Source organism: Rhinoderma darwinii, chromosome 5 (assembly GCF_050947455.1).
Source record: "Rhinoderma darwinii isolate aRhiDar2 chromosome 5, aRhiDar2.hap1, whole genome shotgun sequence".
Lineage (NCBI taxonomy): Eukaryota > Metazoa > Chordata > Amphibia > Anura > Rhinodermatidae > Rhinoderma > Rhinoderma darwinii.
In genome coordinates this window covers 57,777,816-57,795,934 of record NC_134691.1, presented here as the reverse complement: position 1 = coordinate 57,795,934, position 18,119 = coordinate 57,777,816, and the positions used below count along the sequence as shown (strand labels likewise).

The window sequence follows — 18,119 nt, the reverse complement described above, 5'->3', positions numbered from 1 at the left end:
GGACTTGTATAAGCCCGACCCTAGATGTGTCCCTATCCCCCAATCCCTCAGTCCCTATCCCTCATTCCCTTACTTCTTACTTGCTTTGGCAATGCTAATATGTATTTGGTCCTGCCAATAAAGCTTCTTTGAATTTGATATGAATATGAATTTGAATTAGATAGATAGATAGATAGATAGATAGATAGATAGATAGATAGATAGATAGATAGATAGATAGATAGATAGATAGATAGATAGATAGACAATAGATAGATATGAGATAGATAGATAGATGATAGATAGATAGATAGATAGATAGATAGATAGATAGATAGATAGATAGATAGATAGATAGATAGATAGATAGATGATAGATAGATAGATAGATAGATAGATAGATAGATAGATAGATAGATAGATAGATAGATAGATAGATATGAGATAGATAGATAGATAGATAGATAGATAGATAGATAGATAGATAGATAGATAGATAGATAGATAGATAGATAGATAGATAGATAGATAGATTGATATAGAGTGAGATAGAGTGAGATAGATAGATAGATAGATAGATAGATAGATAGATAGATAGATAGATAGATAGATAGATAGATAGATTGATATAGAGTGAGATAGATAGATAGATAGATAGATAGATAGATAGATAGATAGATAGATAGATAGATAGATAGATAGATAGATAGATAGATAGATAGATTGATATAGAGTGAGATAGATCTATTATGTATCTATTATCTATCTATTTCTTCATTTGTCAGGTAATGTCCCAGCTTAATGACACAGAACCTTGTGCATCATCTCTGTCGCTACTCCCAGGCATCTCAAGCAGCGCGACCTTTGCTGTGTTTTGGCAACAGAGTCCTGAGCTGCCGTCGTGCAGTCCTTGATTAGAGGACAAACATTTCTTCCAGCAGAAGCAGTTCCTGCTGGCACCGTTCAGTATGGTTTGGTAATTTAAGAAACTCATCTTATCCTGCTGAGATGACTGACGTTTATTTGGTTGAGAAGTCTCCACTGGACACTCAAGTCTCACTTTCCTAATGGATAACTTCATATCTTGAGATAGTTATTTACTAAACGTTGAATTCGTAGTTAGAAACAATCTCTTATCCTGTTGTCTGGACTTGTAATTTATGAATTAAAAAACCTGGACATCATTTCTTTCATGACCTGCCTAAGTAGAGTCGTGTGTTAGTGCACCTTCCCTTATCCCTACCAATCCCTTCACCCCCCACCTTTAGGAAAAAGACACGTGACACCGAGGTTGGATGTGAAATGGCCACATCAGCCGTTTTATTAATTTCACAGTTTTAAAACAAATTAAATCCGAAACATTCGGATAACTAATTAGGAATCCACCAGAGAATTCCTCCTAATAATTCACATGACCCAACATGGGTCAGAATCATAAATAACAATTTAACGTTAACATTAGACCGAGCAGGGGCAGTCCTTGAAGCCATTTTAGATATTCCTTTTTTACACACCTCGAGTTAGCCATCTGCAAACCACTAATTACCTCCAGCCGTAAACCAGCTCGGAGGCACCGCTCACCTCTGCAGATGGCTCCAACCACCAGAAGTCCACTTCAAGGGGATAACACCCGATGAAGCCTTCAAGTGCTATACCGACCACTAGAAGTCCACTTCAAAGGGATAACACCCGATGAAGCCTTCGAGTGATATACCTTCCACCAGAAGACCACTTCAAAGGGATAACACCCGATGAAGTCTTCAACCATGTACCTTTTTTGGGGGACGCATACCCCCGATGCGACCCCCCCACCAATTTTGTACTGACTGGCCTCAAGGACTCCCCCCGCCAGCTGCCATGACACCAGGACCTACTCCGAATGAAAAGAAAAAACATGTTAAATAAGTACACAATAAAATTGCCACACTCATAAACAGACTTAATAAAGACCACAAGAGATAACACAAAATGGGCGGGAGGGTGGGAGCTTACTTGGGTGAGTGGTTACTTCTCCCGCTGCTTCCGGCTCACTGCCGAAAAACAGCGGGAAGCTCCGTAACGGCCCCCTAACTCCTCCCTGTCCCTCCTCCACCTCTAACTTTCCCTACAAAGTTAACCCTTTCCCTCCTAGGGCTGTCATGGAGGCTTCCCTCCTAAGCCCTGCAGGCTGCGTCCAGCCTCGTCTTGACCTGCCTAAGTAGAGTCGTGTGTTAGTGCACCTTCCCTTATCCCTACCAATCCCTTCACCCCCCACCTTTAGGAAAAAGACACGTGACACCGAGGTTGGATGTGAAATGGCCACAGCAGCCGTTTTATTAATTTCACAGTTTTAAAACAAATTAAATCCGAAACATTCGGATAACTAATTAGGAATCCACCAGAGAATTCCTCCTAATAATTCACATGACCCAACATGGGTCAGAATCATAAATAACAATTTAACGTTAACATTAGACCGAGCAGGGGCAGTCCTTGAAGCCATTTTAGATATTCCTTTTTTACACACCTCGAGTTAGCCATCTGCAAACCACTAATTACATCCAGCCGTAAACCAGCTCGGAGGCACCGCTCACCTCTGCAGATGGCTCCAACCACCAGAAGTCCACTTCAAGGGGATAACACCCGATGAAGCCTTCAAGTGCTATACCGACCACTAGAAGTCCACTTCAAAGGGATAACACCCGATGAAGCCTTCGAGTGATATACCTTCCACCAGAAGACCACTTCAAAGGGATAACACCCGATGAAGTCTTCAACCATGTACCTTTTTTGGGGGACGCATACCCCCGATGCGACCCCCCCACCAATTTTGTACTGACTGGCCTCAAGGACTCCCCCCGCCACAGCGAAACAGGCCTTGACCACCTTAAGCCTGTGAGTTCCGCCACACCACCACCGCCCTTTCAATTCCTTCTGCTATTGCCAAGCTCCACAGATCAATCCCAACCTCGGTCAAATGAACCCCATCGCTCCTCCAGTAGTTCCCCACTCCTGACTCCAAGTCCCTGTGCCGAACGCAAATGCCCCCGTTTTTGGCTACAAATCGGGACACCGCGCGATTAACCTTAATGCGAGCCTTATTGACTCTTTCCACTGACCTAGCCAGCCGCCAATGTTTTCTTGGGACAATGTCCGACCACACAATTACCAACCTGGGATAAGAAACCCACAAACACAACATATCGTGTTTAATATCCCGCACCAACTCACGAAAAGGGCGGACTCCCAAATCGTTCCCACCCACGTGCAAGACCAAGATCTCCGGGACCCTATCAAGCCGGGCATATGTCTGGAATTCTGCTAACACCCTACTCCACGACATACCTCTAAATCCCAGCCAATGCAAAACCGCATCCTGTCGCGGAATGCGCAACTGGCGACCGTCCGGGCGGACGTCCGCCCTCAAAGCCCCCCAATGCACGTAAGAGTGGCCCAGCAACCACACCAAACACGGAGGCGGATCTGAAACGGAAAAGCAAGTTAAATACCACCACACAAAACATTCTTATAAGTGCAAACAGCAAAACTCATAACAGATGGGGGCGGACATAAGACCTAAATCTGTTGGACTCCCAACGACCGATGCGCCGCACCCCCTCATCATCCAACCCCCAGCGCCCTGCTTCCGTTGCTGCGCCAATCCTGAAGGAATGAGAGGAGTACGCGTCCGCCGCGACACCGACCGCCGCCAAACATTTTTTGAATACAGCTCTAAATTGAAATCTAGACAAAAATAACCCGTCCTCGTGACATAGCAATGGCAACTCCGGAGACCCCACTTGTGGCTTAAAACCCTGCCTGCACGCCACCGGGCACATAGCCGAACCCGGGAGAGCGAACAACACTATCAGCTTCCCCTTTCCTAATTGGTCAGTTTTTGACCGACGCAACCATACCTCCAGCCGATCTGTATATAGGCTCACGTCTCTCAGTCTCAACCCCCCAGCTTGCTTGGTACTCGGCGAAACCAACTCGCCGATTCTAAATGCCCCAAAGAACGCCAAAGAAAAAGCTAACCGAAACAACCTCATCTCGGCCGAAGAACGACAGACCGATGCTAATGATCCGCCCAAAGAGCTCAGCAGAGAAAACGACACAGGCCTTCTACGATCCGCCTCGACCCTACCTCGGCGCAAACCCTTCAAAGCCTGCCCCACTAAGAATTCCTTAGACACATCCCTAAAGCCCCGTAACTTGAAACCAAACGCCACCGCCGACATGAAACGGTTAACCTTTGCCAATGAAAACCCCGCCTCCCAGGCGTCCCCTAACCAGTACAAAAGTGCCACCAACCTGTCTCTATCCGTGTTGACGTCACCCAACTCTCTTACCCACTCCTCCCACTGCCTCCAACAAGCAGAATAAGCACTCCACGTTGAGCGCGCCAAAGACCTTTCCACCAATCGTTCTACGGGACCGAGACCAGATCCCAAAGATGTTCCGGGCAGACCAAGCCGAGACGTTCCGCTCCCGGTGCCAATTGCCGAAACCGGTCCCACTGCGAGCGAGAAAGAGCATCAGCGATACAATTCCGTACCCCCGGCACGTGCACCGCCACCACCCACGCGTTCAATGACAAGCACACCAACACTAAATGTCGCAACAACTGAATTACCGGAGGAGAGGACGCCGTGATGTTGTTAATGGCCAGCACCACCCCCATGTTGTCGCAGTAAAAACGAACCTTCTTATCCCTGAGCCTGTCCCCCCAGATGGTCGCCGCAACCACGATGGGGAACAGCTCGAGCAGGGCCAGATTCCGCGTGAGTCCACTGGACACCCAGCTAGCCGGCCATTGACCCGCGCACCACGGACCCCCCCCATAAGCTCCAAAACCGCCCGCTCCAGCTGCATCCGTAAAAATATTCAAATCACTCGTATCCTGCGCTGGAGCCATCCATAGCGACCGACCGTTATACTGGCCCAAGAAGTCATCCCATACCTGCAAATCAGCCCGATGCTCCTCCTTGAGCCGTACGAAGTGATGTGCCGCACGCACTCCCACCGTAGCCGCCGCCAACCATCTACCAAACACCCTCCCCATTGGCATAATCCGGCAGGCGAAATTCAACTTCCCCAGCAACGACTGAATCTCCCGCAGCGTAATTTTCTTTAACTTGCAAGCCCGACGTACCTCCTGACTCAAAGCCCCCAACTTATCCATCGGAAGACGACACTCCATAGCCACCGAATCTATCTCAATTCCCAAAAAACAAATCGTCGTTACCGGGCCCTCAGTCTTTTCTGGCGCCAAAGGGATCCCAAAATCCCTCGCAACCTTCTGCAGTGCATGAAGCAGATTACCGCAAACCGGCAAACCCCCCGGGCCGACGCACAAGAAATCGTCTAAGTAATGTATCAACGAATCGACCCCGGCTACACCCTTCGTCACCCACTCCACGAAGCTACTAAAAGCCTCGAAGTACGCGCAAGAAAGGGAACACCCCATCGGAAGGCACCGATCCACGTAAAAAGCCCCATTCCAAAAACAACCCAACAGCCGTTGGCTTTCTGGATGAACAGGCAACAACCTGAACGCCGCCTCGATGTCGGTTTTTGCGAGCAGCGCGCCTGGACCCGCAGCACGAACTAACCCCACCGCTTTATCGAATGAGGTATACACTACAGAGCACAACTCATGATCAATCCCGTCATTTACCGACGAACCCTTGGGAAACGATAAGTGCTGAATCAACCGGAATTTTTGGGGCTCGCGCTTTGGAACAATACCCAATGGGGACACAACTAAATCTTTTATTGGCGGATCAATAAAAGGCCCCGCCATGCGGCCTAACGAAACTTCTTTAAACAACTTTTTCGACACGACCTCAGCATTCAAGTAGGCCGATTTAAGGTTCCTCCGCGTAACCGGGACCTCATAAGGAGGCGGAGGAATAATAAAACCAACACTAAACCCTTCGTAAAGCAACTTCGCCGCAGCCCTATCCGGATACTCATTTAGATAGGGGGCCATCCTTTCCACCCTCACCGGTGACAACCCCTTGACCAGCCGAGGAGGACTGGTTCCCTGACCTCTTTTTCCGCATACATTTTGCCGCCCCATGGGATGCACCATTACACTCCGAACACACGTGCTTGAACTTGCACGTGGCCCCGAACTTACACTGGCCATCGTTGAATTGCCAGCAGAATCCCAACTTTGCCCCACCGCCCTGTCCGACCTGACTGGACTGGCCCCCTTGGCCAACGCTCCCGGGAAAGGGCTGCCTAACCGGAGCCGTGACCCTTAACCAGAGAGCAATATCCTTCTGGTCCCACTGAATCGCCGGCCGAACCGCTTTACGCTGACGGAATTGCTCATCGTATCTGAGCCAAGCCTGCCCCCCGTACACCCGATGAGCCTCCCCAATGGCGTCAAAATAACAAAACAACGCCGAACAATTTTCCGGCGCCTTTTCCCCTATTACACTGGCTAAGATGGCGAACGCCTGCGACCAATTAACGAACGTCTGCGGGATAAGCCTATACCGCCGACGCTCCTCCTCGTCCTTCTTGCTCTCATCCCGCTTGCTCCTATCCAAATTGAATTTAGCAAGCGGCAGAAGAGAAAAAATCTCAACGTATTCGTCCTTCCAAATACGCTCACGCACCTCCTGCTTTAAGTGCGCCCCCAACGGACCTTCAAAGCAAACATATACCTCCCCGCGAGCACGATCATCAATACGCACCCGATCGCAGTCTTTTTGGGCCTCGGTCTGTACCGACACCGCGACCGCCTCCGTAGCCGCCATTACGGGGCGCGCCTGTAACAATCCCACTTCCCTGGGGCCTTCCCAAACTACCGCCGGGGACACCTCCGTAACTACTGGCGCCGCCGCCCTATCTAGACGCCCGACCAGCTCCCGCAAGCAACCCACCAAGTCCGCTAGACCCGCGCCGTCGCGCCCGCCCGCGCCACTACCGGCCACCGATCCGACGCTAGCAGCCCCCCTGCCGACACCCGACATAAAAATCGCTGGATACGACAAAGATGGAGTTATGCACTCACCGGGCTGCACAGGCGCTGTGTTCCCGTCAGCCGGACCATCCTGCCCTCGCCGATACACGTCCAGTTCACCGTCTTCCAGCTCCTCTCTCGCCGACGATTGGCCATCCCACCGACATCTCCGAACCGGGGATGATGACGCGCTGGCAGATGGGCCGGCAACCTGCCGCCCGACCGCTGGGATCCAAACTTCCGACCGGACCTGTTGCCTCGACGTCGCTGCAGGTCTAGGCGTCCGTCTCGACGATCCCGATGAAGCCTGCCCCCTGGCCGGAGCATCACCAGGCGGGGCGGCCGTAACTAGTCTTCCCGATCTTGCATCTGATGGGGGGGGTGACAGGGAGCCCGGCCTGCGACTCCCTGAGAACCGCCGGACCCCGTCGCGGCCTGGGATTCCTGCCAGGACGCAGGGCCTGGGAAGGGACGGTCCTCCCAGCTGCCTGGCCTGCAGCGTCCATATTAGGGCTCCCCCTGCGACGCCGTGTCCGCGGGACCACCTCAGGGCTGAGGCGTTCTGGAGGTCGGGACCGCCGGGAGCGACGGGCAGACCCGGCCTGAGTCACCGTCACCCCCGGCGACGCTCTCTGCCTCCTCTGAGCAGGAGCGGGTGTTGTAAACTCCCCCCCCCCGCCGCCATATTACTGCCAGGAAGGGGGCCGGGGGAGGGGAGCCTGTCCCCCACTTCAACAGACCTCATATGCTGTGCCTGACGTGGCGAATCGGCGTCGGGGATCATTGTAAGTGCAGCCACGGTCTCCTCCAACCAACCGGGACCGTGGTGCACAGCAGCGGCACGCAGCCGCGCAAGCATATCAGCCTCAGACATGACGTACAGAGCGGGGCAACGGGAGCTTACTTGGGTGAGTGGTTACTTCTCCCGCTGCTTCCGGCTCACTGCCGAAAAACAGCGGGAAGCTCCGTAATGGCCCCCTAACTCCTCCCTGTCCCTCCTCCACCTCTAACTTTCCCTACAAAGTTAACCCTTTCCCTCCTAGGGCTGTCATGGAGGCTTCCCTCCTAAGCCCTGCAGGCTGCGTCCAGCCTCGTCTTTAAAGTCAATGTCCACCTTTAACTATCCTCGACACGTCATTGAAACATTTCCGAAGGTCCAATTGTTTGGGGTCTATGAACTAGGAACCCCCACTGATTGTTAGACTGAGCCTGTGCAGAGGAGATCCCAACACAAGTTCTCACTACCCATCAAATTAGGGATGAGTGCAACGTGGGCTAGGACTCCTTTCTCCAGGTAGCCCATAGCAGCCATATGGGCTGCCTCTATAGTATGTACAGCCTTGCTAATACAATAAGAGCAAGAGAGCTAGGCTAGGGTCACCCCCTTAAGGCCTCATGCACACTTCCATCACCGTTTTCTCGGCCGTTTTTGACGGATCAGTGTGTCCGTTTTTGTTTCCGTGTTTCCGTTTTACACGGACGTTTTGCTTCCGTTTAGCTTCCGTTTTAAAAACGGATGTGAACTTCATTTGAACCTGTCACATGTCCCAGGAAACACCCATAGAAAGTTTACAAGAAGTTTTTGGTGCTGTTTTCTGCAGCTTTCAGAGCATAGAGAACAGTTTGAGATGACTCTGCTTGGATTACTTTGGTTTTTTGGGTGTTTTGGAGTGAAAATATGAGCCTATCTTCAGGAATGAATGTGTACTGTAGACCTGTGAGTCTGTGAACTTTTGCTCACCCAGCCGTTGCTATGGCAACGGATCCGTCAAAAACGGACGGCACACGGAAGCCTTCCGTGTGCCATCCATTTTTTTCACTTCCATGGGCCACACGGTCACTGAATCACTGAGCAAAGTAGGACATGCTCTACTTTGCACGGAACGGAACAACGGATCCGTTTAAATAACTGAAGTGTGCATGGGGCCATTGAAATGAATGGGTTCAGGGTGCCATCAGTGACAAAAACGGATAGCACCCTGAAGGAAAAAACTGAAGTGTGCATGACGCCTAACATGTTTAATATGAATTTATACCCCTTTGATAATTTATTGCTTATCAAAGTGGTAATCTACTAAGGCTTGGGCAAAGGTTTGTTTAATTGAAGTTTACTTGAAAAGTGGAGCACACGGCTTCCAACCATTCATAAATTCATAGAGTCCATAAAAATAGGTGAGATGTGACCAGTGTAAGTCCTAAAAAAAAAGAAGGATGTGCCGGATTTTTTTGAAACTGGAGGAGCTTGTGCAGGTTATTGTGATTGTCATTTTTCATTTTATAATTCACAGTTAAAGGGGTATTCAGATCTCCTCATTTACCTTCCCCGCCACTGCCTGCCACTTACTGTTTCGCTGCTTTCTAGTGGGCGGTACTTCTCATTTTGATTGAAGTTCAGTCCAGCAATAACATGCTGATGTCATCGCACTGCTGGCCTGAACCGGCTCGCTCCTGTAAGACTAATCGTACACTCCCGATGCTGCTATATACAATCCCCATAGCAGCATCGGCAGTGTGTCAAACTCGTGCGGTGTGATAAAAAATGTTCACATCCCGAGTAACCCCTTTAAATGTAAAGAAAATAAATAAATCCTTAACTTGCTTTTTGACATCTACAGTTAATTATCGGAAAAATAATAAATTTTTCCGGTTCTGCTCTATTTATATCCCCGTGTACACTAAAGCAGCCGTCAGGAATAAGTCAACCAAACAACTGGGAACCAGATCTCGGAGCGCTGTTTTCCAAGTTCCAGAAACAACAAATGAGTCAATAACTCACAGTCCCTGTCATGTGGTCACTAAGATTAGTAACAATACAAGACGTCTTTTATGAAACATTCATTAACTGGAAAATATTCTGTTTGCGGTTGATTTTGTGGTTAGTTTTAACATTTCTGAACAGTGAACATATCATTCAGACTGCAAATTTGCTTATGTTTTGGTTTTTTTAATAACATTTTCCAGAAAATATTGCATTTGGTTTTAGATTTATAGCGATAAAGTAAATTGTGTAAAATTTTTATGATATTTTTTTTTTTTTATTATACTTATATTATATTGTCTTTTTTTAACATAACACTCACTCTGTTGAAATGCTTTATATCTATCTATTACACTCTATTCACTTGAATGGGACGTTCTGCAGTACCAGGCACAGCCACTCATACGGACGATGTGAACAAGCCTATGTAAACAATGAAGGGGACGCTGTGCTCGCAAGACCGCTGTGGCCCATTCAATGTGCTGATCATCAGGCATCTGAGAGGCTAGACCCCCTACTGATCAAGCATTAAAGGGGTAATGTGGGGACAAAAAATGATTAGCAGTATGTAAGTACACTGGCTAATATACATTCCGGTCCCCCGTTACGCTGATTCTGAGATTTTCGTTGATTTTTATAGCCCTGCCGGGGGATCATTCATTGATGACGTCACGACTCCTCGTCATGTGATCAGCCCTGCTGTACTCTATGTACAAGCAGTAGTACAGCGATTATCCTGAGTACAGCGGGGCCGGTCACATGACGAAGAGTCGTATCGTCATCAAGGAAGGCCGTACAAACTAGACTTCCGCTCCCCCAGCAGAGCTATAAAAATCAGGCTGCCGCGACAAAAAAAAGTGACAAACCGCAAAAAAAGCCACAAAAAAAGGGGGGGGGGTATCCATAAGGAACAAATCACCGGTTGCTATCTCCATATTTTTTTCCAAATACAATGTGTCTGGGCTGTGGCATCTAATATGATCTTTGTTTTCTATCATTTCAGACCTGAAGTTACATTTACAGTCCACAGACTATGGAAACTTCCTGGCGAATGAGACAGGCCAACTCACAGTATCTACAGTAGACGGAAAGCTGAAAGAAAAGCTTATGACTGAATTCCACTACTTTAGAAACCATGCTTTTGAGCCACTTGCAACATTTTTAAATTTTATCACGTAAGTAATAGATCCTATGAAGTCTCTTGAAAATACTAATAACCTGTAGTTAAAGTTGCTGTACAGACTTAGACAAACAGCGCCGCATCTGACCACAGGATGCGTGTGGTATTGCACAGTCCCATTCACTTTAATGTAGCTCAGCTGCAATACCAGATACAACCCGTGGACAGGTGTGGCGCTTTATTGCTGTGCTTCTGTTTGTGCTAGGGCACCCTATGTCTCTGGTTGATGACCCTTGAGGCCTAAAAAGTCTATGTGGCCTTTCTGGATATTATACAGTAGATATTATCATTACAATGCAATATTATCTGATATAGGAAAATTATAGAAAAGATGGATGATCATTTTTCTTTACGAAGTGACACAAAGTAAAGATCTTTAGCTGTGAGGAGCTTTGCCTTTCATGACATTATTATCTGTGTCTAGGTACAGCTACATGATTGATAACATCATCCTGTTAATCACGGGGACTTTACACCAGAGGCCCATTTCTGAACTGGTTCCTAAGTGCCACCCTCTGGGCAGCTTTGATCAGATGGAAGCAGTCAACATTGCACAGACTCCTGCAGAACTATTCAATGCAGTCATAGTGGACACCCCTCTTGGTTTGTTAAACATTTTTTGCAATTTTTTTATTCATATTACACAATAAGTTGTATAACCCTATTATATCAGTTTTTATTATGTATGCATCCTTTTAGTGTTTTGCCAACATATCCTAATCTCCCATATAACTGCATATAAAATATCTAAATCTTTAGCCATCTTTAAATCACTCCACTTTCATTTAGCATATTTAGCAATGGCATGGATGTGTTATGGGGTACTGACTACAGCTGGCAATATTATACGGCACGGACTATGGTAGGCAACGTTATGAGGACACTGACTTTGGCTTGCAATGTTATGGCACACTCAGGGGCGTAGCTAGAGGCTCATGGGCCCCGATGCAAAAATTCTTACTGGGCCCCCCCCCGCAAACTTCTCATGGCCGACGGTCCGCAGCTTTCAGCTGCATCGCTGGGTCTCCTAAGTGACGCAACAATGCAGCACTAGCAGCCGGGGGCGTCACTAAGGCTGGGTTCACACGCCCTATTTACGGACGTAATTCGGGCGTTTTAGCATTGAATTATGAATTACGTCCGAAAATGCGCCTCAAAAGCGTTGGCAAACATCTGCCCATTCATTTGAATGGGTCTTACGATGTTCTGTGCCGACGGTCATTTTTTTTTACGCGCCGCTGTCAAGAGGCGGCACGTAAAAAAGACGCACTGCGACCCTATAAACTATGGATAGGATTAGATACAGTGGCTCAGCAGACAGTATCACACATGATAGGATTAGATACAGTGGCTGAGCAGACAGTATCACACATGATAGGATTAGATACAGTGGCTGGGCAGACAGTATCACACATGATAGGATTAGATACAGTGGCTGAGCAGACAGTATCACACATGATAGGATTAGATACAGTGGCCCAGCAGACAGTATCACACATGATAGGATTAGATACAGTGGCTCAGCAGACAGTACCACACATGATAGGATTAGATACAGTGGCTCAGAAGGCAGTATCACACATGATAGGATTAGATACAGTGGCACAGCAGACAGTATCAAACATGATCGGATTAAATATAGGGCCCAACAGACAGTATCACACATGATAGGATTAGATACAGGGTCCAGCAGACAGTATCACACATGATTGGATTAGATACACAGCTCAGCAGACAGTATCACACATGATTGGATTAGATATAGGACCGAGCAGACAGTATCACACATTATTGGATTAGATACAGGGCCCAGCTCGCTGACATTGCGTCTCCAGCGCTGGACCCAGGATAGGTAAGAATAATAATTTTGCTTCTTTAACCCCTTAATGACCAGCCTATTTTGGACCTTAATGACCAAGCTATTTTTTACGTTTTTCAATCGTCGCATTCCAAGAGCTATAACCTTCTTATTTTTGCATCGACATAGCTGTATAAGGTCTTGTTTTTTGCGGGACAAGTTGTATTTTTTAATAGCACCATTTTTAGGTACATATTATTTATTGATTAACTTTTATTAACTTTTTTTTGGGGGGGCATAGAAAAAAATCTGAAATTTCGCCACTCTTTTGTGCGTCCTAAATCTACGCCGTTTACCGTGTGGTATAAATAACACAATAACTTTATTCAGCGGGTTGTTACGATTGCAACGATACCAAATTTGTATAGTTTTTGTATGTTTTACTACTTTTACAAAGTAAAATGCTTTTTTTTCAAAATGATTTGTTTTTGTGTCTCCGTATTTGAAGAGCCGTAACGTTTTTATTTTTTCGCCGATGCGGTTGTATGAGGGCTTTTTTTTTTGCGGGACGACTTGTAGTTTTTATTGGTACCATTTTAGGGTAGATGCGACTTTTTGATCACTTTTTATTACATTTTTTTAAAGTCAGTATTCACAGAAAACAGCAATTTTTCCATAGTTTTTTATTATTTTTTTTACGGCGTTCACCGTGCGGGTTAAATAATGTTATAGATTTATAGTCGGGGTCGTTACGGACGCGGTGATACCAAATATGTGTAACTTTTTAACTTTATTTTGTTTTTTTAAAAGCAGTTTGTAAGGGGAAAAGCTGGGTTTTTCATTTTTTTCACATTTTTTTTAAAATTAACTTTATTAAACTTTTTTTTCACTTTTTTACTAGTCCCACTAGGGGACTATAATATGCGATTCTTCCGATCGCTATTGTAATACACTGCAATACTTTTGTATTGCAGTGTATTACTGCCTGGCCGTTTAACAAGGACAGGCATCTGCTAGGTCATGCCTGCGGCATGATCTAGCAGGCAGTCACTCCAGGCAGACCTGGGGGCCTTTATTAGACCCCCGGCTGCCATTAGAGACACAGACACTCGGCGATCGTATCGCCGGGTGTCGGTCGGGGAGAGAGGGAGCTCCCTCCCTCTCTCCAAAACCACTCAGATGCTGTGCTCGCTATTGAGCACCGCATCTGAGGGGTTAAACGTGTGAGATCGATACTAATATCGATCTCACACGGCAGAGCAGGGACGCTCCCAGCCCTCAGCTGCCTCTGGCAGCTGAGAGCAGGGAGATCTGACAGTTCCCTGCTGTGTTTACTTATTCCGATGACGCGACGTAAAAAGTCTATGGCATCGGAATAAGGCCCGTTAGTGACCGACGTAGAAACACGATGGGCCGGTCACTAACGGGTTAAGTGTTACTGATTATTTTTGTGTGTTTGTGTTTTTTTAAAGGTTCGGTTGTTGGACTTCGGATTCGAGGACTTCAATGACGGCGTTTTTTTTATTCTCAATAAAATGGTTAATGAGGGTTGTGTTTTTTTATTTCAATAAAATATTTTTTCTATGTGCTTGTATCTTTTTAAACTTTATTATCACTGCCTTAGTAATGGCCGCTGGCTGATTGACAACCTCCATTACTAAGGCGGGGCTTAATGTTAGCCTGTGCAGAGGGTACACTAACCCCCATTATTACCCCGGTACCCACCGCCACCAGGAGTACTGGGAAGAGCCGGGTACGAACCAGTACCCGACCATCTGTAGTGACGGGCAGGCAACGGGGTGGCCGCAGGCTGGTAGTATTAGGCTGGGAAAGGCCAAAAACAGTGGCCCTTCCCACCCTTGTAATGCTGCCTGCTGCTGCTGTGTTGCATCTGGCTGGTTATGAAAATTGGGGGGGACCCCACATCGTTCTTTCCAATTTTTTTTTAAATGACGTGGGGTCCCCCCCATTTTTCATAACCAGCCAGATACAATAAAGCAGCAGCAGCCTAGCATCACCAGGGTGGGAAGGGCCACTGTTTTTGGCCTTTCCCCTCCTGATAATACCAGCCTGCGGCCAACTCAGTGGCCGCCCATCACTACAGATGGTCAAGTACTGGATCGTACCCGGCTCTTCCCAGCACCCCTGGTGGCGGTGGGTACCGGGGTAATAAAGGGGGTTAGTGTTCGCCTCTGCATCGGCTAACACTAAGCCCCGCCTTAGCAATGGATGCTGTCAATCAGCCGGCGGCCATTACTAAGGCGGTAGTAATATAGTTTAAAAAAACACAGACATAGAAAAAATATTTTATTGAAATAAAAAAAAAACCCACACAGCCCTCATTAACCATTTTATTGATAAGAAAAAAATCCGTCATCGAAGTAGTCCTGGAATCCGACGTAGTCCAACGACCGAACCTGTAAGAAAACACACAAAAAATGATTAGTAACACGTGTTAGGCTTAGATACAGGGCCCATGTGTGATACTGTCTGTGGGACCCTGTATCTAAGCCTACCACAACGTAGGCTTAGGGTATGTTCACACGTAGTCAACCAAAACGTCTGAAAATCCAGAGCTGTTTTCAAGGGAAAACAGACCCTGCTTTTCAGACTTTTTTTACCAACTCGCATTTTTACCAACTCGTTTTTTTACCAACTCGTTTTTGGAGCTGTTTTCATTGGAGTCTATGAGAAAACAGCTCCAAAAACGTCCAAAGAAGTGTCCTGCACTTCTTTTGACGAGGCTGTATTTTTACGCGTCGTCGTTTGACAGCTGTCAAACGACGACGCGTAAATAACAGGTCGTCTGCACAGTACGTCGGCAAACCCATTCAAATGAATGGGCAGATGTTTGCCGACGTATTGGAGCCGTATTTTCAGACGTAAAACGAGGCATAATACGCCTCGTATACGTCTGAAATTTGGCCGTGTGAACATACCCTTAGATACAGGGTTCAGCAGACAGTAATCTTATACAGTATAAGATTACTGTGTGCTGGGGCCCTGTATCTAAACCGACAGTGTGGTAGGCTTAGATACAGGGTCCCACAGACAGGATCACACATGGGCCATGTATCTAAGCCTACCATGTGATTGTCTTAGATACAGGGCCCAGCAAACAGGATCACACAATCTGTGATCCTGTCTCATGGGCCCTCTAAGCCTGCTACATCGTAGGCTTAAAGTGGTTGTCCAGTCCCTAAACATTGATGGCCTTTCCTCAGGATAGGCCATGAATAGCTGATGTGTCTGGGTCCGACTTCCGGGACTTTCCTGGTTCCGGATCGCAGCAGAGGTCCTGACGTCACAGCGCTATGCGCCGCGCACAACATCGAGAGGACAGAACTTCCGCCGCGGCTGAAGAGGAAGGTAAGATTAGTTGCCCTGACTGACGGGGTCCGACTCCCGGGACCCGCCAATCAGCTGTTTTGAAGGGGCCGCAGCACTCGTACGAGAGCTGCTTCCCCTTCATTTCACTACTCGCCCACACTGTGAATCGCCGACACCGATTCACAGTGTGACCGGAATGAAGGGGAGTAGCTCTCGTACAAGTGCTGCGGCCCCTTCAAAACAGCTGATTGGAGGGTCCCGGGAGTCGGACCCCGCCAGTCAGGGCAACTAATCTTACCTTCCTCTTCAGCCGCGGCAGAAGTTCTGTCCTCTCGATGTTGTGCGCGGTACATAGCGCTGTGACGTCAGGACCTCCGCTGCGATCCGGAACCAGGAAGGTAAGGTCAGTCTGTTACTATAGTAACAAGGGCCCGCGGCCCGAGTTACTATAGTAACTTTTTATTGATGTGGTGCGGGGGGCTGTGGGCCCCCTGGCTTCGGGGCCCGGTCGCAATTGCGACCCCTATAGCTACGCCAGTGTAGATATGAGATAGATAGATAGATAGATAGATAGATAGATAGATAGATAGATAGATAGATAGATAGATAGATAGATAGATATGAGATAGATAGATAGATATGAGATAGATAGATAGATAGATAGATAGATAGATAGATAGATAGATAGATAGATAGATAGATAGATAGATGATAGATAGATAGATAGATATGAGATAGATAGATATGAGATAGATAGATATGAGATAGATAGATAGATAGATAGATAGATAGATAGATAGATAGATAGATAGATAGATAGATAGATAGATAGATATGAGATAGATAGATATGAGATAGATAGACAGATAGATAGATAGATAGATAGATAGATAGATAGATAGATAGATAGATAGATAGATATGAGATAGATAGATAGATAGATAGATATGAGATAGATAGATAGATAGATAGATAGATAGATAGATAGATAGATAGATAGATAGATAGATAGATAGATAGATAGATAGATAGATATGAGATAGATAGATAGATAGATAGATAGATAGATAGATAGATAGATAGATAGATAGATAGATAGATATGAGATAGATAGATATGAGATAGATAGATGATAGATAGATAGATAGATAGATAGATAGATAGATAGATAGATAGATAGATAGATAGATAGATAGATAGATAGATAGATATGAGATAGATAGATAGATATGAGATAGATAGATAGATAGATAGATAGATAGATAGATAGATAGATAGATAGATAGATAGATAGATAGATAGATAGATGATAGATAGATAGATAGATATGAGATAGATAGATATGAGATAGATAGATATGAGATAGATAGATAGATAGATAGATAGATAGATAGATAGATAGATAGATAGATAGATAGATAGATAGATATGAGATAGATAGATATGAGATAGATAGACAGATAGATAGATAGATAGATAGATAGATAGATAGATAGATAGATAGATAGATGATAGATAGATAGATATGAGATAGATAGATAGATAGATAGATATGAGATAGATAGATAGATAGATAGATAGATAGATAGATAGATAGATAGATAGATAGATAGATATGAGATAGATAGATAGATAGATAGATAGATAGATAGATAGATAGATAGATAGATAGATAGATAGATAGATAGATAGATAGATAGATAGATAGATAGATAGATAGATATGAGATAGATAGATATGAGATAGATAGATGATAGATAGATAGATAGATAGATAGATAGATAGATAGATAGATAGATAGATAGATAGATAGATAGATAGATAGATAGATAGATAGATATGAGATAGATAGATAGATATGAGATAGATAGATAGATATGAGATAGATAGATGATAGATAGATAGATAGATAGATAGATAGATAGATAGATAGATAGATAGATATGAGATAGATAGATAGATATGAGATAGATAGATATGAGATAGATAGATATGAGATAGATAGATAGATAGATAGATAGATAGATAGATAGATAGATAGATAGATAGATAGATAGATAGATAGATATGAGATAGACAGATAGACAGATAGATAGATAGATAGATAGATAGATAG

At 45.7% G+C, this 18,119-nt stretch overlaps 1 protein-coding gene across 2 annotated transcripts in view; it reads left to right on the top strand.

The window, feature by feature from the left end:
• The window catches only part of ATP6V0D2 (ATPase H+ transporting V0 subunit d2), a 66,729-nt gene that overhangs the window by 24,151 nt on the left and 24,459 nt on the right, over positions 1 to 18,119 (top strand). For both annotated transcript variants that reach the window (XM_075826036.1, XM_075826037.1), the window contains exons 2-3: positions 10,699 to 10,870; positions 11,300 to 11,478. In XM_075826036.1, the coding sequence (XP_075682151.1) occupies positions 10,699 to 10,870; positions 11,300 to 11,478 (351 nt within the window). The remainder of the gene's footprint in view (positions 1 to 10,698; positions 10,871 to 11,299; positions 11,479 to 18,119) is intronic.